Raw genomic sequence first — 23,763 nt, 5'->3', positions numbered from 1 at the left:
TTCTTGATTACTTAAAATAAAGACCAAAGTAAACTTTAGGTAAAGTCGACAAATCTTATTCAGTAGGTTTCACCCCCTAAACTAAGAGTTAAGGTAAGAGTTAAACTCCCAGGAGCATTTGTCCACCATGCTGGAGGGACTAGCCCGTCTCTGCTGGAATGGTGGGGGCTGCTCGTTTAAGCCAATAAGCAGCAAGCAACGCTAATGTCATTTTACTGTGACCGCTGAGAGGAGCACCGCAGCGCACCGCGCGCCGCTGAAACGACTGGGATGTGGTGACAGAGAAGTCAAGACCAAGCTCTCTCAGCGCTCCTCTCCAATGCATTCAGTATCTGGGGTTTAAGCTTATCGCTCTGCGCAGCTCTCGGTTCAGCTTTCCGGGACATCCTCTCTGGACTGTGCATCTAATACCAATGAGACGCAGCTTTTCTAACTTCGGGAATATTGGTTCTGGATACTTGGTTCACTGCGACTGAGCAATTTTGGAGGTGAGCAGACCAAGTCATTTAGAGCGTTTAACTCAGGTCTACCTAGTTTGTAAACAATCCCACCCACTCTGCTTGTTTTTTTGTTTTTGTTTTGTTTTTTATGATGGCTGTGTTATTTTTGCAGTTTTACGCTAATTACTCTAAATGCATCGGTGGAAAAGCTGACGATACTTTAATTTCAAACAAACAAACAAAAACTCCAACAACTTTTAAGCATTTGTGAAACACACGCACATACTCTGCAGAGACTATATGCCACTAGTGTCATCCACATAAAGTCAGCAAACCTGTTTTAATTTCCCTGCGCAGTTTTGGGGGCTTTTACGCAGCGACATCTCCAAAGAGACACGTTTCACTTTCCCTGCGCGTACAGTCACAGTAACCTCGTTTCTCTGACGCTGAAAAAACTTGACCAGAGACACTCGGACGTGGCGTCCCTTGGGCCTCCAGATGTATAGATTCAGCTGTCGCCTGTCACTTCGGTGACAACTGGTCGGCGCACCGTGACCGCTGCCTGTCCGCCGCCACAGGCTTCGCATAGCTGTCACGACTGTTGTTGAGTGAACCAGAACTTAGTCACACATGAGAAGTTAGTCCCACTTTTTTTTTAAACTCCCCCCTCTTCTTTACCATGATGTATGAGGTGAGAACGTCAACATTTAGGGTATTTTAACTGTATTTAAATAGCTACATGAAAACATCTGGAAACTTATTCTTGATAGCTTGTTTTGATCTGATATACTTTGTTTTGCTCTGTGTGGGTTTAAAACAGAGCCTAAAATATCGATTAAAAAAAAGCTTGAACTTAAAAAAGGGGGAAAGGACTCCAACCTTCTTGAGTGAATTCATCACTCCTAATGGACCTCTCACAGAGCTAAACATGCCATAAAGCCCTTCCTTTGGAGAAAAATGACACACCCTCAAGTTTCACATATTTCCATCCTCAGCTGTGATACAAAGAGCTAAACCTACGAGACACAGGAGAGCACATACTGTTTATATTTAACCAAGGCTGCCTGAAATAATAATTTGTCCTCAATGGACCAGGGGGGGAAGCCATTAAACCCTGAGCGTGTCTTTTTGAGGAGACCCACTTTCGACTAAGTGTAAAAGCAAGACTCAAACCTGAAATCTGTCACTGAGCACAGCGGATGAAAACAAAGCACTGCTGAGCTCGGGGCAGTTAGCCATGGAGAGCTAGGTGGAAGAGAGTGGTGTGGTCTTTATTTGGACACTAAATTGTTGGTTTGTGGACGTGATTTGAGACGTTGCATGGCAATTTAAGTAAGACTGGATTTAAAAGAATGGAGCACTTTGACAACACAAAGCAGGTATGTTTACTCCAGACTCTGGACAGTATCATCACAGTATGATTTCCAAGGTCATTTCCTGCTATAATTGTACCAGAAACTGTTTTCAGATATAACCCCACCCAGCCATTATTACCGCACTTTAAATATTTTTTTTCGCTCGCCAGTCCAGAAAAACATCAAACAAAGAAGTAGTTTGAGAGAGAACAGATATAAGTAGGAATAGAAACGGCAGCACAGAGAGTTAAGGTGGTGGTGTCACCTAGTGGCCAGATTGCAGGTTGACGGCTTCACTGCCTTGGAGTCAAGAGTTAACCAAATAAGGCAAACAATCTTTTGAATTTACATATAAATAAAAGTTTATTAGCACTTTAGTGCTCAGCACATAACAAAGACATATCAGTGTCACCACAGCCCACGTTTAAAGAAATTCAGGATCCAGTAGCTAATACATATTTTCATACTTTCAAATTAATGATTTACATTGTATTTCACTGCACATGGTACTTAATGTGTCAAATAATGCTGCATAGCCACTAAAATCTCTTACTTTACCGTACTGCAGGCATCAGTGTTTACTTGATTGAGAATGAAAAGGGGGCATGTGAGCTTATACTTTGAATGATCTGCTAAAGGTAAGAAGTCTCTCAGAATATTAGGTTTATTTATGGACTAAATGATTTACAAAGTGGTGCTTTTGGACCAGCACCACATGCCACACCATGCTTGTTCACGTCTCATTTGCAAAGCCTCGAGGTGCTTCAAAGGTGCCATTAATAGAATCAGAAGACTTTTAAAGTGCTTTGTGCAGGATTGTGTGTGAACATAAGGGGTGGGGGGTGTAGTTGGCCTCATCGTCATTTTTGGACTCAGGAATGGGAACAGATTTGATCCTTCACAGCAAGCTTGATGTTTATGTGCACTTGCTTCATAACAGTAGATTATGTTGATGGTTTATTTTAGTACTACAATGCATTGCTAAGAAAAGGTGATGGTTTTTAGGAGAGAGAGAGATTGTAAGTAGGTGTTGGAGAGCGCTAGAGTCTGCAGAGCTAAGTGCGAAGGGGCAGAATTTAAGTCCTGGTGCCCATATGTATACGTTTCCAAATGTTGATTTAAAAGCCCAGCACTAGTGAAATTTACACAGAGGCCTGTTTGTGCGAAGCTAGAATGAATCACCTTTGCGTCCGCGTAAATTGCCTGCAAGCCAAACACTCTGGCAGCCTTTTATCCCCCAGACGTGGTCCAGCTCACCGCAGCGGGGCTAAAAGCAGAGCAGGACAGGGGCCGTGTGTTGTGAGGATCTGTCAGAGGAGGCCAGTCTTTCACGGCTCTGGATGGGGAGATGTGGCACTGGAGTCGAGTTGCCATAGACAAACTCCAGAGAGCAGAGTCTACTGACTGTAAACTGTTTGTGGTAGGTTGGCAGGAGATTGGAAGAAATATGGCTTGTTTAAACGCCGGTGGTCCCTGAAGCTGTGGTCACTGGGCCTGGCTGAATTGGACGGCGGCTCAGATGGTCAAGTTTAGGGCCCTGTGACAGTGTGATTGTGGTGTTTGGGATAACTATTGTGGATCCTGCTTCCTGTAGGACAGAATATAACTTTGTGCTTGCTATACGGTACAGTTCCCCTTGTGTAATTTTCAAACGGCATCATGTATAAGAGTGGGAAATGTGCCCGAAGCGGTGGTGCACATTGGATCCACATGTTAAGCATTATTCTAAAGTGATTAGAGGTAGTTAGTGATTTAGCGCTTCCAGGCACAACTCTGTTTATTGGGAGCTGCAGGATGATGTTAGAGGAAAACGGGTTTGGCTCGCAGACAGGAGTTTAATGCCCCAGCAGATCTTTTGCAACCACACAGCATAATTGTGCGACCAACCATCAGACCACCAAGATGATGAAAGTCATACTCCACACACACACACGTTTCTTTATCATCACCATGTATAGGCATGATGATCGGCTTTGGATGTATACTGCATGATAATCATGGTGCATTGCTAAGAAGCTGATTATCATCAACATGCCTGAAGGTGGAATAACAGATGTAAAGATACCAAATGTCAGCAACTTTTGTGGCTCTGGAAATTCATCTGCGCCAGACGGGAATGCTTGCAGAATGGTGTGATTTCTCTTTGTCCTCCACATCTATAGGGATCCATCCAAGCAATCAAAGCATCGCAGGACTAGAAGCAAAAGAAAACATATTACGCAGAGTTGTCATTAAAAAGCCCAGCTCACTTCCCCAGCACACAACGGGGGATTCAGTTAAAGCTTTCCGGACCCCCGGCTGAAAATATGCAAAACACACTCCCCCAACTCAGCCCCTTCCTGTGGCTCTTGTTCCTCCTGTTGGCATTGTCACAGGGGTGTAGTCAGTGAGCGTGGATGATATGGAAAAGGTCAGCAGGGTTTAAAAATGGACGCTGCAGGGCTGGGCAAGAGATTTTTCAGCTGACAACAAAGGTATTTCCGGGGAATTCCCCCCCCCCCCCCCCCAGAAAGGTTACAGTAGGGACAATCTGCCAGAATATTCCTCTAAGAAGGTTTAGTTAATAAAAGTTGCCATATTTTCCTCTACCAGTAATTAGGTTGGAAAATAAATGCATGCAGAGTGATGTATTCCCAAATTGCATAGTGCTGAAGTTGACTATAATAACTCATTTAAAACATTTCTTACAATATATCATACAAAGATTAAAAGGGACAAAAAGCAGTATGTCAATGCACTACCCCATTCCAGCTTTAGGCCTGTTTCACTTAAAGTTTTACATATTTTTGGCTTCAAAGCCGATCGTCCATTTACTGTAGTTTCAAGCAACACTATACTTCAGGGTGTCAGGGTTAGGGATATACATGGTAGCCAATTCCTAATCAAAGCCAATACTAAATGTTTAATAACTGAAAGTTCTTTGTCAAATAAACATGTAAGGTTTGAATATGGTAGAAACCCAATTACATTGCTATGCTAGATTCAATGCACCATACAATATTTGATAGAAACATAAGTGGATTTGAGGTTGGGTACAACATAAGATACAAGTGTCACAGCAATCAATACTTGCAAGGGCAAAAGGTCACCTAATGTATTGGCCAATCAAGTGCAACATTAAACCTGCCCAATATTGTGTATAAATCTTCCCCTAGCAAGCAAACATGTCTGGGCTTGGATGCAAGACCTCTGGGTGGGGGCCCTGTGCTGTATGGCAGTGGAAGCTTTGGGTCTTATGTGTTGCAGGGGTGGATCCTCTAAGCTATTTCTGGCATATCCCTCGCATTGTGCCATTGAAACAATGTGCAATTAGTGTCGATGTAGCATGGATATAGAATCCAGGACCCATAATTTCTCTGCAGAACATGCAGACAATGCTGATATTAATACTCTGATTAATTTTTGTTCAGTAAGAACTGAATTCAGTTGAAACATTGTATTAAAATGAAGAAAGAGATCCAGTATAGTTAAGCTGTGTAGCTTTAAGGGAGAAAAAAATGCCATATTCAAAGTTAAATCAAACTTCAAGTTGTTTAGCCAGACATTGTAACCAAAACCACATTTATTTTATATTTGTTAAAGAGTAAGAGCAAGAATTGCCTGATGTACTCATCATCCTCTTTATTTTGAGTCTGACCGCCATCTGACAGCTGTCATTTACGAAAATTCGATTTATGCATAATATGTGCTACCCGAATAATTTTCAGTAATCTGTTCACACTGAGAAAATGCATCACAGTAAAGGTGAGTAAATGTGGGTAACATACAAATGGGTTAATATTGGCAAAGGCCAGCTGAGGACATGTGTTGCAGAGGAGCAGCCTGAGGCCCGCAGTGGCTTCACCGAGCTGACGCAGAAACATTTCATTTCATTTGGCCACAACAACCCGATGGCAGCTCCTAGTGAGAGGCCAGTTCAAAGAGCCGGGTTTTTGTTTGCTGTGCTCACGCTGTCTTCCTGTTAGGGGCTGGGCTCCCAAAGAAAACAGAAAGCAGGGGCTCAGCAGATGTGCGCATCTTTGTATGTGACCTGTTTGTACAGAAGCACACTTCAGAGAGCTTGTTGGACATTTTTGGATCTGGAAAAGAAACATAACAGATATTATTAAATTCCTTCACGTGTTCCATCGCTGAAGATGGTTTGGTGTCATTAGTGACCTCAGTATTAGCAGCTCCAAAAATAACACGCTGATGCTGACAGTAACAGACACATTACATGCAAGGTTTCTAGGAATGGGATTTGCCCTAGAGGATTGGGATCTGTAATTTGGAGGGTGATAATGCAGCCAGTTTCGTCCCTTTTTCCATTCCACACATTTTGCCAACACACACACACACACACACATACACACACATACACACACACACAAGCTGATCCCAGCCACTAATGTCTGGTCTGTATAGCTGATAAACTGACCGAGGCTCCCACAGGGCTTCAGATTGGACCTCTCCATGTTTACAGTGAAACATTCACACGCTCCAACTCATTTGTTGGTAAGCTGGACAGGTCATTAACTACTGAAAAGTTATACTTGCTCTAATACTCTAACAACTAATTCAAACCACAGATGTCAGCCTGACCCTAAAGACATGGCGACCAAAAATGGGTGTAAAGAATAAGAATTGATTTAATTCAGGGATTTAATCAGTGAGAGTCTTTTTATAATGGAAAGCAACCAATGGCAATTTTTTCAATGGGTCATGATGCACCAGCAAAATATCAGCCACTATCCTCAACACCGCTTCACACTTGACATAGACATTACATCACATTTCTATAAAGAAGTAGTCAATTCCTGACTCACATTAAGAGGAAAATAGAAATGTAAAAAGCACATATTGAGATGGTATAATTAAGGTTTTATGATTCTTAAAAATTAGAGTATTGGTTTGGGACGAGTATACAGTAACAGCAGAAAGCTTAACCTGGATACATGGCTGGAAAGAAGTCTTTAAAAGTTTCATGCTCATTGTTTCTCTCCTCCTTTTCTGCCTCAAAAATGCAATTTTCTTGTCTCGTAGACTGAAAAAGATCTGTATAGTCGAGTGATCATCTTTATGGAAAAGAGCATCTTTCATGCTTTAAGACAGCGTATGTATAGAAAGCCGGTATAGATTATGTCAACAAGCAAGATCAGGTAGAAACACAATGATCAATAATGCACAACAAGCGGAATACTAATAAAAGCAGCCCAATGTGGCAAACACATGCAAAGATACTCGTGTACAACTTTGCCTCATAGGATACAGGACCTCCAAACGTGTATAACCTCATGGTCTACTTCAGTTTTGCAACTACATTATACATGCTTAACTAACAAGCCAGTATGGGTCTTTCTGGACTGGATTTAACTTCAGCTGTACATTTTTTCCACCCCTCTTTTTTAATGTGAGTCACATGAGAAGGTGAAAGGGTCAACAACATCAGAGCAACGGGGAGCCTTACAGGGGAGATCATTGGGCCTCTCCTTTGCTCTTTCTGCTGTTTTACTACCACCTTAATGACTTAAATTGTGTCCAATTAAGCCGAGTTGGAAAGAAGCATCCCCGCTTGCAGTTGCAAGTTCCCTCTGTGCTGTGGCACTGGAGCATGTGTTTAATTAGAACGCTCTAAAAAGACTGTAACAGAGCGTTTCTTCAGGAATGTTAATCATTAGTGGGATCCTGACTGAGCAGCTCTTAACTGTTTCAGAGTATTGTTGGATTCCACGGTTTGCCTTTTGAAGCCAGGCTCAGGAAAATGCTTCCACGTGTGGGAGTTGTCAGCCACTTCTTCTTTGCTGGACCGCGTCGTCTCCTTATACACGAAAGCGCTTCATTTTAAAGTGTTGCCCATGTTCATTCAGGTGACAGTTTGAACTGGTGGGAAGTTGGGAAGACAGGAAATAGTTCCATTTCCAGAGGAAGGATATACTATTGAACTTTGAGGAGAGTTAAGGAGAAAAGCCCATCAAGTGTGAGGGGCCGTGGTGCGTGCACGTGTGTTAGATTCTCTGAAAAATTGAGGTCATAAATTAAACCTTTTTGAAATTGGGTGCTGTTTTAAGAGGAGTAATTAAACCTTATCACGTGTCATATAAATTAACAGCTTTTAAGGTCACCAAGATCATATCAAAGCTCAGCTGAAGAAACAAGACGGTGTTAAAGCAGAGATTTTTTGGCCGAACATGCTGGTTTGAGGTGTTAATAGGACTGTTTAGCTATTTTATGTATATACTCGTCACAGTTTGCCCATGGAGACCACACATGAGTGGCTTTGCCCTTTGCTGATCCACCGCTTTTGTTAGCACAAGTGTGTAGTCTAAGAGCAGCCCATTCATCCTTAGCCTGCTCTGTGTGTAGACAGCCACAGGCTTTTGTTGAGTTATAGCATCCTCAAATAAAGGGGCTTCCTCTCTTTAACAGCCCCAGGAGCTCTGTCGCTCCACTTTCCATTGTTCCCAATGAGGTCCGGCTTTTACAACTGTGTGAGAGGGTGTCAAATTGAGGGTGAAAAACAAGGCGTCCCGATCGTGCGCGTCTGCAACGTTTGGCAAAGCACTAACGATAAAGCGGAGAAACAATGGGCTGATGCAGCATGCCGCGTACTGCTTATTGCAACTTGAGAACGTGTTGCATTACATCATACATGACACAACACCAGTGTGGCAAATTGAATAAAGCAGAAATTAATGAGTAAAGAAATAGTGTTTGTTCATAGATTGGTTCCATGCAGCCAGGCCCATTCATAGATCATCTGTTTCATCACTATTATATTATTGGTTTTAGACAATAGCATTACAGTAATCTAATAAATAAAACCAGGTGGCCTCTATTATCGACATTTTTTAAGCATCGTTAACTTTTGTGTTTCTATTTGGTTGATGAGGAAATTAGAATTTCAGCTGAAGTGGAAATGTTCACATGTAGTTGTAGCTCATTAGCAATAGAGTCCAATAAATGTTTTCCAATTCAGCACCCTTGAGAAACACGGGATCTTATGGGGTCAAGTATCAAATGAGCAGATATATCTCTGTAATTTTTACAAATGTCTCCTGTCAGAAACGAAGCTTAGATCTAAGCTTTGCCCTCAGCTGCCTCCAATGTGTCAGACTGAAACAGTAAAAAGGGGTTATGTGAGGGTTATAGGGCTAACAAGCCCACAGTCTGACCTGAGTTTGTCAGCGCCAATCTAGCTAAGTCAATATCAATGCGCTGACTGCTCCACCAGTTGACCTTTTCCTCCCTCTTTCAAGGCGTAAAAAGGATTGTTGTTACTGTAGGGTGATAGGCTTTTATTGGTCTTTATAACTGAAGCTTTTGTTGGGCCTGTGTCCTGCTAATACCCCTTGGCAAGTCATTTAAACCTTGAATGCCTACTTTTTATAAGGTGGCTCACACACTAGCGAGAGCAACTCTCAACAATAGTTCAGCAATAGCTGTGAGTTAGAGACTGACCTTCCATTTGCCTCCTTCGCTGGTAGTCCAAAACTTGACTAATACAAACAGTTAATAATGTTAATATGTGCTAATTCCACTATAAGAATCACTAGTGGTAGATATAGCAATAATGTTTGACCAGATTCTTAGTTTTGTGTGTTCCCTGCTTTGGGATTGTGTTAAGAATGCAGATTTATCACAGGTGATGGTTCTGATGATCATCTTCCCTGTCCTGTCATTGTCAGGGCGTGCTAGTTCAGAACTACTTTGCCAGTAGCACAGGATGCTTTTCTTGTTTTGTTCTTCTTCTTTTACAGCAGTGAGAAGATACAGACCAGGTGTGAGATGCTGTTCAGGTCATTGTAAATATGACAGAGGAAAGGGCTGTAAATCCCTAGGGCCATAGATTTATGGGTCATCTGATGTTCTCACAGGTCAAGGGTCGGGGATCCGTGACTTGTCCGACTTTATATTTTTCAGCTATCTGCGGCGAACCTTGAACTGTGCAGCCGGCTACTTCTAACTTTAGAGTGGTGTAATCATAAATCGATACTCGCCACTCTGCACGTTCCTGGGTAGATGTCTTTGATGAGATGTCTGCACATTCATATCTGAGTTTCTCTCTTGTGGGAAATAAGCAGGTTATTAATTTCTGTATGTTGAGGAAATGAAAAACAATCCAGGTCTGGTGTTTTGCCCACACTAGAGGAACCATCTTAGCTTTGCATTTCATGAATCCTCCTTTTGGGGGACGGGGGTACATTGTGTTGTTCCTCTCCTAAAAGACTTGCTAATGGAGCATGGTGCTTAGGTCTTTGGATTAACACAAAGGCCTGAAGTTTGCTGTGAAAGGGCTCCTCTCCTCCCCGGCCTTGACTGCAACAATGGCTTTGTCCCAGTGCTCGACTGCAAGAGCACTGGCAGGGGTTAAATCCCGTACTTTATAAACAGAATATTTACAGATATAAGCTCCATTTTTTCCATTGAAATGACAGCCATCATTCACCACCCAAGCTGTGATATTCTGGCACATAATGGTGTAAAGTATGTAGGCGTGTGGAGGATGGAAAAAGTGCTACTCAGATGGTGTCCATCATGTGCTAGAAATGAGTTGTTAGCCTTTTTTTAATATATGATTTATTTTTTTAAACAACTTTCTCTTTAAAAGGCCAACTGAGTATTTCGCATGTAGACAATGATTCTCCGCTTGATTAAGTTCAATGCATTACATAAAACGTTTTCTATATTAATCCTCAAAGAAAAACACCATTCACAGAGTTAGGTCCCAACATTGCATCTCCTAAGAACAAACAGCTTCTAAAATGTTTAGAAAGAAAGCAATCTGACCAGTTTAATAGATTCCTTGCTTCCTAGTAAAATGCCTTACTGCTTTGTTTTACAGTCTAAGTGTTTTTATACTCGACAGCAAAACCTCTCTGACGAGGAAGAACTTCTAGTGCTCTGGAAGTTATGTCCACCGTAAACATGTCCTTTTGGGCAAAAGTAACACTTTGATATTGCAATTAAACAACCACAAAAGGATGCAAAAGGTGCAACTGTCCAGAGTTTGACCTGAACCAGCAACTTTTATTTTCTGAGGCAAGAGGAAGAGGATCACATTCTGGCATTCCAGCAGAGGTGAAGGAGAGGCAGAGGTCAACAGTGTCCTCTCCAGGGAGTTTCACTGCGTGGGTGGATCTGTACGTTTGGGCTTTATAGATATCTGTCATTTTAATTCCTTCTCATTTGTGATAACGGAGTAAACATTAGGGTAATGATTGTTTTCACTGACAATACATATTATATTGCTAATATATAATATCTTAATTTTGAGCAACTATTAAGACCAGTTAATTCTGTTTATCAAATAGTGACCTAATCGTTTCATCTTGGAGATAACTTTGGTTACATGTGTGTGTTTAGTTTAGACAGTGTGAGGCTTTGTGGTTGGAGTAACTTGCATGGAGGACTCGTTTTGATTCACAACCGGATGACTGGTCTCATACAGAAATGCTGACATCACATTCAGGTAGTAGAAAAAGTTATTTTGATGCTTGAAACCAATCTTTCTATAGAATTAAAATACATATATATATCATTTGATCTAACAATAAGCCTACAATCAAAACTTTTGTTAGCAGACAGCTCTCTTTAACTTTACATGCAGGCACAAAGGAAATGTCAAACCACCAAATAAACCAAATCCTGACTCAACATTCACCGCCGTCCCCACATCTTTAAGCCGTTGATAGGGAAGAAGAAAGAAGAGCGTCATGTGAAAGCTGTTGTGGATACGGGGCGGTTAGCCTGGCAAAACAAGCTCTGCCATCACTGATGTGCTGCTTTAAAGCACGGTTTCTGCGAGCTCTACCAGCGATTCTCATTTGGGAGCATGTGTTTGAAGTACGAGAGGGGGGGGCTGACTGAAGCAAGAGACGCCTCGCTCTGCCATACCCAGCCATGACTCGCTGCCTCTGAGTTTAAGGGCCGGGCTGAGGTTAAGAGGGCCGGGTTGGAAGAAAGAGGAGGGGAGGAGGAGGAGGAGTGTTTGACAGAGAGGAGGGTGGGATGACCATCTGGTTGGGCTCCTCCGTGTACACGCACATGCACACACACACCTCGCTCACTCTCTGACTTTATACAGTCTTAGCTTTGATATGGGCTGTTACTGTGCTGACAGCTCCGGTAGAGAAGCCTGGCTGCTGCTGTCCTGGATTTAGAGTTTAGAGGAGCTTACATAGATATGGAGTGCAGAACAATTTAGGACTGGATATAGTGGCGACAAGATCCGTTTTCTCTATTCACGTCAGGAGAGTTGGCCTACACTGAGGTAAGACCTGCAGGAAAATGAATGAGATGTAAACCGGTTCCTCTGAGAGCTTTGCTTTGGTTGTAGTGAGGCTGAAAGAAAATGGAAAAGTTGCACCGTAACTCCTTGATTAAATGTATTTGAATGAATGTGTGGATGGCTTGATTGCAAATGCATGTTTCGCCTGTAAAACATGTAGCACATCCCAAATACAGGCAATTTCTGGTCTTTGTGGAAGTTGTCTCTTATATACGAATCAGACTTGATTTTAGGTCTCATGCACGAGTTAGTGCATTTGAAGTCTGCTGCTGTGTGTTGAATCTTAGTCCATGCTGGCCAGCACAGTAGTGTATATCTGTGTGGGGATGTCACTCCCATCCATTTGGTCTTGAAAAAACACTCCCCGGCCACAAACAGAGGCCTCCATAAGCTGACCAAACTCCAACTCCTTATAGCACCTTTGCACTGCGTAACTTATCCTCCCGTCGAGCTCTTTTTTCAGTAGCATTTTGACCTTGACTTTTTCTAATCTGACTGGTATCAAATTTTGAGTCGCTTTTCCGGGTTTTGATTTGATGATGCTGTGTAGTTTTATTCATTTTTGAATCATAAATACTACTCAATTACAAGTTCAGCTTTTTAAAATGTGATTTATTTATTTATTTTATAGGCACGAGGCTTCTAGTTTAGCACAGGGGTGTCATTTTTCTAATGAACTTCATCTGGCCCAGAGGTTGGTGTTTTTGCTTCTTTTTTTTGACACTACATTAACGGCCAAAGGCTGACAGGCAGTGATTTTTAAATATTTGCGTGTGTGCAGGGAGATAAATAATATGCTGCATATTTTTCAATCTTGTTGGACATGAAAAATAAACTGAGTTTGTCTGACTTCAAGCTTAAGTATGCAGGGACAGTGAACAGAAATTCTTGTTTTTCTCTCCCAACTACAGCCTATCCTGCATTACCCAGCTAGCAGAAGCCAAGTTAAACAAGTAGGGCCAGCCTAAACTGACAGAGAACACTGTGTTGGGTTGTGTGCCTGTCCATCATCCACTTCCTAAAGAAATAGACAGTAATTCAGACCAGAAGTTGCTTATTTTTCCTGTGCACTCTCTCAAGGGCTGTTAATCCAAAGCTCCAGTGTCTGGATTTTTTTTGGAGGGGGGGGGGGGGGGACTATGGTTTAAGTGTTGTCGAACACTATTTAAAAATGTCACTGTTGATTGTATTTATTGGTCAGTCGCTGCATGGGGTCCTTCAAGAGTTCTGTATTCAACAAAGCGATAAATAATGCATTGCACTGTAGTTAGGCGCACCACTGCTGTCGGGCATTACAGTCAGACAGGACGTTCTTCAGGGTGAACTCAAATAAGTGGTTGTTTTGTTCTTTAATGAAACACGTCTGAACCCACACAGTCACCGAGGTCCTGTTATGCAGCATTTGTGGGAATGTAAGCTCCATTGTCCGCTTTCCGTAGAACACGGGGCTCTTCCCTCCTTCAGTAAGTCGTGGGATGTTCTCAAATCAGCAATCACTGAAAACATTTCAAAGCAAGCGCGTCTGTTAAAGATTTCCCTCTTTCTCCTGGCATGACTTAACTTCCCTCTCCTTTGTGGAAAAAGGACATTAACATTTTCATACATGTCAGTCACCCCATTTTATCCTCAGTCTAATAGCACCCCCACTACCTTCTGTGGGTAGATCAGTCAGATATGCAGACCTGCAGCTCCCAAAGCCATGTTAACAAGCACCTTTACAAAGGAGTGAGGGGCTGTTAAACATTCGGGACTGCAGGGGTCTGGCTAGTGTGGGAGGAGGGCAGGGCAGGGGCTTGGGGGGTGGGGTGGAGGGTGAAAAGGGAAGGGGGGCAGAGGGTTAAAACTAATCTCACAAACCATAGATCCCTTGTTAGAGGAAAAAACTATAAAAGCCAGCCTGAGTGATGAGTCAGTCAGTATGAGCACGGTGAAGTTAGCTGGCTCAGTGCTTCTGTCATTCAAAATGTTAAGGAATTGTTTCGGGTAAAGCCAGAGGAAATGAACTGCATGACAGATAAAGGAAAAATTAGCATGCAACCAGCTGTAGATGTATGAGAAACTTTTTTTTTTGCTTAACACAGAGCTGCGTGAACGCCGTATTGCTTTCGAGAGCCTGGCTAAAGTTCAAGCCTGACATTCCTGTGAGTCAGGTTTGGCTGTGTGAGACATCCTTGCAGATACCCAGCCAACATGTGAAAGCAAGAATTCCAGCAAATGTAGCACATGAGTGATTTTGTGCCTGATTAAAATGTGTGGCTCTGAAGTGAGCCTCTTGCCTCCTGACTGAACCTGCCTATAGTTAGCTATCTCCCACGTGAAACCCAAGCTGTTCTCAAACAAGGGCACATTTTTGTAGGTTATTTTGGTCTCATTTGCAAGTCAATAGATATGAATAGAACAACAGAGTGCCTTATTCCATCCCTAGCTCTCTCATCTGAAGACAGGTTATCTGGGTTCGAGGGCTTCGACTGTCATATGTGACAAGATAAAACGTGGCATCTTCAGAAAAAAAAATACTTGCAAAGGGATAAACAGACTCTTGATGGATAAAACCTTCAGTGACTTGACAAAGGCACCATTGTTTAGGGCATCAGAGGCATTTTAACGGGATATGTTATAAGCCAATCCGCCTGACCTGACACTTTATGGTACAAGGCAGCCTAAATTAACCCTCCCAAAAGCCCAGGAATCCTTTAACACCATTATCATCACACCTAACACTGATAGTCTATGACTGGATAAGCTTAAGGGGGGGGGCTTGTCAGTCATTAGTAGTAGCGATGCCACAGTGGCTGACTTGTCTTTGAGAAAGATGAGCTGATATGAACAGCCAGTAGCTGCCTGAACCTGCATGTCTCGTGGATCTGTTAATCATCAGAGAAAGGTCTGACATGCTAATATATCAGTCTTCACTAACAGAGTGAATCGACACGAGCACCTGATTTTGACAAGGTATTGATAGTTATTTCTGTATTCTATGTATTTGTGTGTAGAGTAGCCTGTGTCTGCATATTCCTTACAGAGGTTAAGCAACATAAAATTATATAAAAAGCTTGAAGTACCTGCTGGAATGACCTGGGTCTACTTTTTTACAACAGAGAGCAACGTTTTTCAAAGAGGTTCTGATCATCTTTTGTACTATGACGAAACATTTCTGTCGTGATGGGAGTGGTCTCTTCTGCGATGACAGTGCTTCCAGCCTCAGGACGGATCATTGAGTGGTTTGATGGACTATAAAAATGATATGGCTTTTGAGGTCAGCCAGCACCTATGGGAAATTTGAATTGTTAGACGGTGCTCTTTTACATCATCATCAAAACAAACAAAATATCTTGGAAAGACTGCTTTTCCATCCATCCGTTAGAGTTCTAAAGTCTCCCAGAATCAGTCTCAAACCTGTTGTGGTGGCACTGGTGGTCGATCTATTTATCATTAGAGCAGAAAGCAGATTTTAAGGCCCCTATGCTGTCATCTCTATGTTCAAAGGCTTGCCCTCGAGTGTATTTGGTTTTCTCAGCTGTCTCTCTGTGGCTCTCTGTACCTTTGCTGTCCATAGGGGTTCAAGGCTTGGGTAGGGGGGAAGTGGTGCAAGGGCCAGGCTGCTGGATGCTGGCTGGGCTCCCATTTGATCTCAGTTAGAGCTCTTGGCTAGTGAGAAATTACCACAACTGCACACGCATTCATTATGACTGTGTTTTCGTGGTCCTAAATGCTTACAGGAGTCCAGGAAATAAAGTTATGGGATGACTGGAGAGGGATGAATAAAGATCAGGGCAGATGGGGTTGCCTAATGATTATTCCAAAACCTGGTTTGCTTGGAATTTGCATGTCAAATAATCACTTTAAAGTTACTCTGGACATCCCTCCCTCCCTCCTTCTGTCCGGGTATATTCTGAACATTAAAGACAAATTATTAAATAAATTAAGTGATTTTATTTATTCGCTATTTCTTTAATTTTATCCAGCTTTGCACAGATTTAGTTTGTTTCTGCCTCATCACAACAGTCACGTCTGCAAAAGTTTGGATTTTCCATAAGACATTAGTAACTGCAGACACCACATATATAGAGGTCAGTACAGTTCGAGTCTTTTATCTCCCTGCTCTGTTTGTTGCCTCAGGTTATAGTGTCAGTATCAGTTAGTCCTATCCATCCATGTCAGCCTCTATTCATCTGCATTCATCCAGCTGCTTCACCTGTCTGGCACTGCGCTCACTGTCCATCTAAAAGATGAAAGAACGATCAGGCGCGCACTGTTTGTTTTCCAACCTGCTGCAATCCAAAGAAAAAGAAGAGATGAAGGAAGAGAGCAGGCTTGTGGACGCTTCCCATATGGTGGCCTCGTCTTAAAGCCAGGCTTGTGTTTATACAGACCTCGGGCTCAACTGATCAAGCTAGGATCAAATCCCATGTGTTGAACTCCACCCCCCTCCCTTGGGGCATAGCATCATCAGCTTCTCAGTAAAGTAAAATGATGACTCATACAGACATAAACCTAACAAATTATTTTAAACCTGCAGAAGATTAATAAGAAATGGTCACAGTTATAAGCAACTTCAAATAGTTTATAATTCTGAATAGTTTGTTATTGTCACTATAATGAGATAGAACATCACCTCATGAAGCTTTGGGAATTTCCTAACAATCTCTGCACCCCCAAAAACCACATGAGGAAGGCACGTGTTTAACTGCTACCATAATAGCAGTGAAAGGATGGAGTTGTCTTTATGAGTGCCTTTATGTAGTAGACTCATCACTAAAAGTAAACCAAAAAAGCTTGCTTAAATACCATTATGGGTTTTTGAGGGGTGCTGTGAGTCTCATGAAAGAGGTGGCAATGGTGTGACTCAGCAAGCGGTTAACAATCAGCGGAACAGCACTGACATGAGAGAGCTGGATTAAGATGTGAGGACGTAGGAACTGATGTCATGGCTTGATGACAAACATTTCTATTTTTTTTTCCTTTATATTTCTATCCTCTTCCCCCTTCTGTCCTCTCTCAAATCCCGGTACTTCCCATCTTGCTATCCTTTCATCTCACCTGTCTAGTAAAAAGAGAGCCCGATGAGCCTGGTGAGTGCAGCGGGGCTGGTGGCTGGCTTCCAGGGTGGGGCACGCAAGCGAGATTTCATAATGGAGCAGAAAATCAGTAAACTGACATCTGGCTTCCAGCGGAGCTCAACCTCTGATGACGACTCAGGCTGTGCACTGGAGGAGTATGCGTGGGTGCCACCTGGCCTGAGACCTGAACAGGTAAGCACAATGTGGCTTACAAATGCACCAGTTCAAGACGCTCTGAGCTAAGATTAATCAAGCCTGCTCCGTTTGGATACCGGGACACTGTTCTCTATAACTGTGGTATCAATTTCATTGGTTCGCAAATCATTTCCTCCCTAAATCAACACCACGAATAATGGTGTATCCTCCAGACAGCGAATAAAAACAGCCCTGACCTGATTTTAACTCCCTTATAGCCCATTTGCCTGGCCCAGATAAACGCTATTCACTGTGTGTTATACTGAATAACACACCAAGTCTCTGGAAAATGGCACCTATGGGAAGGACAACATATTTCATTAAGCTTCCTTGTTCTCACTGCTTGTGGCAGATTTCTCAGACTCTATGAGGTTGCCACTAAAGGGCAGCATGAGTATACCGCAGAGTTAGAAGCAGGACTTAGTGGGTCGAGCTAGGAATCGGAGTCTTCGCCTCCACAACCACAGGCAGAGCTGTTAGCCGTGTCCGTTGAGCAGTCGGTGAGATATGGCACTTTCCCAGATCCTCAGAATTTTTAAACTCTGCTCTCACCACTGCTTGGTGTTCTTTTCTCTCTCTCACTCAGTCTGTAGCCGTCCCATTGCCCTTGATCAACAACACACATGGAAGCAATGAGTGGGTGATGGGCAAGAAGGGAAGCGAATGCAGCAAAAGCCTTAACATGCAGGGTCTCTTGTTTTAGGAACCACATAGATCAACTGTAATGCCTTTACTGCTGCCAATTCCCTAAATGGGCTATGTATTACAGGTCACTACTACAGGGTTGAAACACCTAGAGCTTGGGTGCTTGCTAGCTGTTCCTCGGGCCTAGTGAGCTGGATAAGGGGTCGTAGCAGCATCGTGATGTGCATAATTTATGATGGTAGAGGTGGTTGTTGGGGTCTGAGGGTGATTGCCAGGGTAAATTGCTGTGCTGTTACCCCTCCTCTAGACAGTCAAAGCTGCTGGAAGTCCCCTAACACACAGGACTACGGCATCCCATCTCTTTATCTAGCTAACTGTGATGGGCCCTCCCTCATAAAGTTTAGTCTTTAGCAGTCGGCCCCAAGGGTCAGGGTGCTACAATTACAGCCTGCTTTGTCCTGTCCGTGTAGAGACAACCATATCACTGAAAAATATAACCCTTAAACTGATTTGACCTGTTGACCTGTCTTGGCTTGTTCAGCACAGATTTATGTAGACGATGATTCCTGCGTTTTTCATCGTCAAAGAGGATCACTGCTGTGTGTTGCACTTTTGAATTAAAGCTGATTTGGGGATTAGGGAAAAGTCTTTGATTCCACAAAGTCATTCTTCCATACATTCTACATAACGCTATCCCAGAATGTGTCTCATCACAAATTAATGTGCTTGTTCTCTAGTTTCTTGGAAAAGAATTTGTGTTAATATTGGCATATTGAATCCGAGGCAATAATGATAATATATGGCTGCAATAAGACGGGTGAAAATTTGGGTTTAAAATTACTTTTGGGGCCGACCAAAACCAACTCTCTGCTCCTGCAAATAATAATTCTGAGCCATTGCTCAGTTGTTATATTAGTTGGAATGCATTTAGTTGTCCAACCCTAACCCTTTTTATTCAACCAAAAACATCATGTGTTTAACCTAATATTTCCCCCAGGTCCAGCTATATTTTTCGTGTCTGCCTGAGGACAAGATCCCATATGTCAACAGCCCAGGAGAGAAGTTCAGAATCAAGCAGCTCCTCTACCAACTCCCACCACATGATAATGAGGTGAGAATTTTTGGTGCCTGTGTGTGCAAATGCGTGTCTCGTAAAAATTCAGCCCTCACATTTGCACCAAAATTGCAGCAAAAACAAAAAAACAATTGTGTTTGAGTAGCTGCATTTGATGCTGCTCACTCATCCTGCAGTGCTCAAGCCTCACCATCTCCATTGCTATCCCACTAATGTGCGCCCATAGCGTCTCCATTGACATCACACTGGGGGATTTTTGTTCCGCAAGCTTGTAGACGTCCAGAGTGGGTACAATGTTACTTTTGACTTGATAATTTTATGATGTTTGCCGTGAGCCCCCACCAGCAGGATTCCTGCCATAGCAGTGGTTTTTATGAGGACCGCTCAGCGAGAGAGAGAGTGAGAGGGAGGCTGGTTGAAAGAGGCTTTATGTGATGCCACCACTGCAGTGGCACCACAGTTCGCCTCGGCTGTCTGTCTTCCTTTGTTGCCCACTGTCTTGATTACACTCTAAACACAGGCCTTGTTTGTGTAAACGTCTGCTTTCCCCCTTGTTAAGGACTGTTGTAAAAAAAAAAAAAACTAAAAAAAAAAACAGGTTCTCAATCGGGGACTGTGGGTGGAGATATGTTGGGTGGTGTAGGAAGGGAAAGCTGGGGTCAAGAGTTCCTTTTGTTCAAACTGCTCTGATAAGCACTTCGCCCTCAATCCAAAAAGGTCACTTATATATACTATTCTCAGTAGCAGATTTTCAGGAAGCATTAATCATCCCAATTCTTATATCTATATCTATATATAGATATAAAAACCTGTGGTTGTGAAACTAGCCATCATATTCCTAACCAATTCCCTTCTTTCCCAGGTGCGTTATTGCCAGTCCCTGAGTGAGGAGGAGAAGAAGGAGCTGCACATGTTCAGTGTTCAGAGGAAGAAGGAAGCATTGGGGAGGGGCACAGTAAAACTGCTGCCTCGCAATTTTCTGAACAGCATTTGTGATCATGTACGTTGCATGCAGCCCATGTATTGTTTATAACACGATGATGACTGAGAAATAGACAGTAGTCTAGAGTTTTTGTGGAACTAAGGATATAAACAGTATTCTTATATAAAAATAATCATCCATGAATGGTATTAAACAAGGGTTTGCTACGTCTCCTATTTGCATCTCATTTTTGGCTATTTAGCTAATCTAGATCAGAAAGAAAGCTGGAAACGAGAGAAATGCTGTCATGGACTAAAAAGTGTTTGCTGTCTGGGCTGGAAAGGCTCAGTATAAAGTTCTTTTTTTTTAAACAATAACCAGTGAGCAGCCAAGTGGGTGCCCATAAACTGATGAATCTCTGAGACTGCTGTTTTTCCTTTTCTTTCTCCTTTTAAATGACCTCTACCACCCACTCCTGTTCTTGTCAGTCAGAAGGACAGACATAAAATATGTTCTGCTAATCTGAGAACAACCTAGTGGGATTCCAGGTGCTGATGGAAGGCATGTTTTTTTGTAGCCAGACTCAGACTTTGTGTGAAGCTAAATCCATGCCCATGTAGGACTCAAACATTATTACAAAAGTATGACAATTGTTCAGTCTTAATGTGACTTGTGTTGTTTTTAAAAGTTGATAATTAGCGCTTTCAATTACAGTGCGGCGAAAACATCAACGGTGGAGAAATGGCCGTGTTTGCTTCAAGGGCGAGCGCTGGGCTGTGCTGGCACCCATCCTGCTTTGTCTGCTCCACATGTAGGGAACTCCTCGTGGATTTGATCTACTTCTACCATGATGGAAAGATCCACTGCGGGAGGCACCATGCTGAGCTGCTGAAACCACGATGCTCAGCCTGTGATGAGGTAGTACTAAGGAGAAAAAAACAGTGTTGCAAAGATAGATATTGCATCTGAAGCTTCTAAAGGTTGATGACCATTTTGTCTCAACTAATGCACATCTTTGTCCACAGATTATCTTTGCTGATGAGTGTACTGAGGCGGAGGGGCGCCACTGGCACATGAAACACTTCTCCTGTTTTGAATGTGAGACAATTCTCGGAGGTCAGCGTTATATCATGAAGGACGGCAGACCGTACTGTTGTGGCTGCTTTGAGTCTCTCTATGCAGAGTACTGTGAGGCTTGTGGAGAACACATTGGTAAGACAGTGATCTTCTGGAGTTAAAATACTATTTCAAGCAACAGAGAAATGTTAACTTGCTCTCTCCCTTTAACAGGTGTTGATCATGCTCAGATGACCTATGATGGGCTCCACTGGCATGCCACTGAGAGCTGCTTTAGCTGTGCCCACTGTAAGACCTCGCTACTGGGTAGTCCTTTTCTGCCATACCAGGGTCGTATTTACTGCTCCAAAGCCTGCAGTCTCGGGGAAGATGTGCATGCTTCCGATTCCTCTGACTCTGCCTTCCAGTCGGCGCGCTCACGTGAATCCCGCCGGAGTGTGCGCATCGGCAAAAGCAGTCGTTCAGCTGACCAGTGCCGGCAGTCACTCCTGTTCTCACCCTCTGTTAACTATAAGTTCCCTGGCTTGAGTGGGAATGCTGATGACACCCTGACCAACAAGCTTGCCCATATGAACTTATCAGATGAACACTTCTGGAGAGGCCGCGGTGATGAGAATGAGGCACCTGACGACCAGGAGGAAGAGTGGGCTGAGCACGAAGACTACATGACTCAGCTATTGTTAAAGTTTGGGGAACAAGGGGTTTTCCAGCAAGCCAGCGACTCTAGACCTACAGATTTCTGGATTGCAGAAAAGGACACCAAGTCAAAGCAGGTATCCTCAAAAGCTGGGAGTAATGGTGGGGGAGGAAGGGGAAGCCTTGCCAGCAAGAAGTACCAAGCTGACATGTACTGGGCACAATCACAGGATGGGCTAGGAGATTCTGCCTATGGTAGCCATCCAGGTCCAGCAAGCAGCAGAAAAATCCAGGAGTTGGAGCTGGATCATGGGGCTGGAGGAGGTTTTCAGGGAGAGGAGCCACAATGGTACACCGACTCTTTGGAGTGTATCACCGATGAATTTAAGAAGACAGACCAGAATGTCCGAGACTCTATGGACTCACTTGCTCTTTCCAATATTACTGGTGAGTAGATGGAACTCTAAAAATCAGATATGGAAAATAACATGATTTTATGCTATGTCAGTAGTTGGATTTTGATGTATTTTAGTGCAGAAATGTAATAAATTTTCTTTTCCTTTCTAGGAACCTCAGTAGATGGTGATAATAAAGAAAGGTCTATGGTATATTCCCTGCAAGGTTTCCATGAACTGGAAACAGAAGACTGTGAGAAAACCAGTAATATGGGAACGCTCAACTCTTCTATGTTACACAGAAGTGCAAATTCCCTAAAAAGTCTTGCATCTGAGCAGGAGGAGGTGGAGAATGTTCTAGCAGAAGCACCCCAGGAGGACAGACCCAAACCTCATGTCCCTGCCCTCAGAAGGACACGTTCACAGTCTAGGCCGCAGCAAGTCAAATTCTCGGATGATGTTGTGGACAATGGTTATTATGGTGACATTCAAGTGCGGCAGCCACCTATGAGTGAACGGACTCGGAGGAGAGTGTACCACTTTGAAGAACAAGGCCAGGACCTTCACTCTGGTCGCCAACAGCACCACCATAGGAGGCGTCGCAGCCGCAAATCCCGGTCTGACAATGCTTTAAACCTTTTGCCTAAGGAAAGGCCCCAGATGTGCAACAAAGCGGACCGCAGAGGGAATGCCCTCGGTTCCAAGGGGCACCAACCATTCCACGGTCACCCCCATTCTGCTGCCATGTCCGACTACAGGTTACAGGGCCAAGCAATGGGAAGGTTCTTGGGTCTATATGATGATGATGATGACTGGTGTTCTACATGCTCATCTTCCTCCTCTGATTCTGAGGAGGAAGGTTTTTTCCTGGGTCAGCCCATCCCTCAGCCCAGGCCGCACAGACACTATTACACTGATGACTTGCCAAGCTCTGTAGCAGGCATGTCCTCTGCTCCTTATGGCCAATGGACTAAATCCAAAAAGAAAAAAGGCCACAAAGGGAAAAACTGTATAATTTCATAGGCTTTACTCTGCTGAGCATTGGGCAACGATTTGCCACTCACCGATGCCCCTTTGTTCATCATTTAAAATATAAACAGTTTGCTTGCTATTAAATGCTTCACAGCACTCAATTTACCAAGGTGGTTGTGTAAGACACAAGTCCATATTTGGATTATTATAGGTGTGTACACTTGTATAGCATTACAAACTGATGGTAAAGTATAATACATATTTATAAAATATAATCTAAACTGTGTTTATTTAACAGTGCAGATATATTGTATATATTGTAGAAATTTTTTAAAGTAATATTTTTCTACCTTTGTCATTCTTTATACCAAATGGCATTAAAATTAAACAATTGGCTGTTGGTACAGAGTCATTTTTAAATATGGGTGTCAGAAATTTAAAGACAAACTGACATGACCCAGGCTCTGCAGATGTTTTTTCCAGGTTTGTGCAGCACCAACATAAAAGCACTGTGTATTAATAATTAGCCTGTTGGAACAATCTATTTATGGGTCACTGTACTGTAAGAAAATCATTGCAATCTGTATAAATGTATAAACTGGAATATAAGGCTAAAATAGGTATTAATTGCAATAAAAATCTCTATATATCATGATTTGATTGTGTTTGGTGTTGATTTTTTTGTGACCATTTTCTGAAAACACATTTAATTGATGTACTGTAA

At 42.8% G+C, this 23,763-nt stretch overlaps 1 protein-coding gene across 1 annotated transcript; it reads left to right on the top strand.

The window, feature by feature from the left end:
- Positions 1–233: 233 nt before the first annotated feature.
- Positions 234–23,694, top strand: prickle1a (prickle homolog 1a). Its single transcript, XM_085462326.1, has 8 exons — positions 234–488; positions 17,111–17,314; positions 18,960–19,073; positions 19,900–20,037; positions 20,674–20,877; positions 20,985–21,171; positions 21,250–22,119; positions 22,240–23,694. The coding sequence occupies exons 2-8, from the start codon at positions 17,126–17,128 to the stop codon at positions 23,088–23,090; spliced, it is 2,553 nt and encodes an 850-aa protein (XP_085318452.1). The 5' UTR covers positions 234–488; positions 17,111–17,125; the 3' UTR covers positions 23,091–23,694.
- Positions 23,695–23,763: the final 69 nt, after the last annotated feature.

The sequence above is a fragment of the Copadichromis virginalis genome, linkage group LG7, assembly GCF_057382275.1.
Source record: "Copadichromis virginalis isolate Kocher_CV1m ecotype Utaka linkage group LG7, C_Virginalis_male_GT1.1, whole genome shotgun sequence".
Classification (NCBI taxonomy): Eukaryota; Metazoa; Chordata; class Actinopteri; order Cichliformes; family Cichlidae; genus Copadichromis; species Copadichromis virginalis.
Note: the sequence above shows the minus strand (reverse complement) of the source record. Positions and strands in the feature narration are given on the sequence as shown.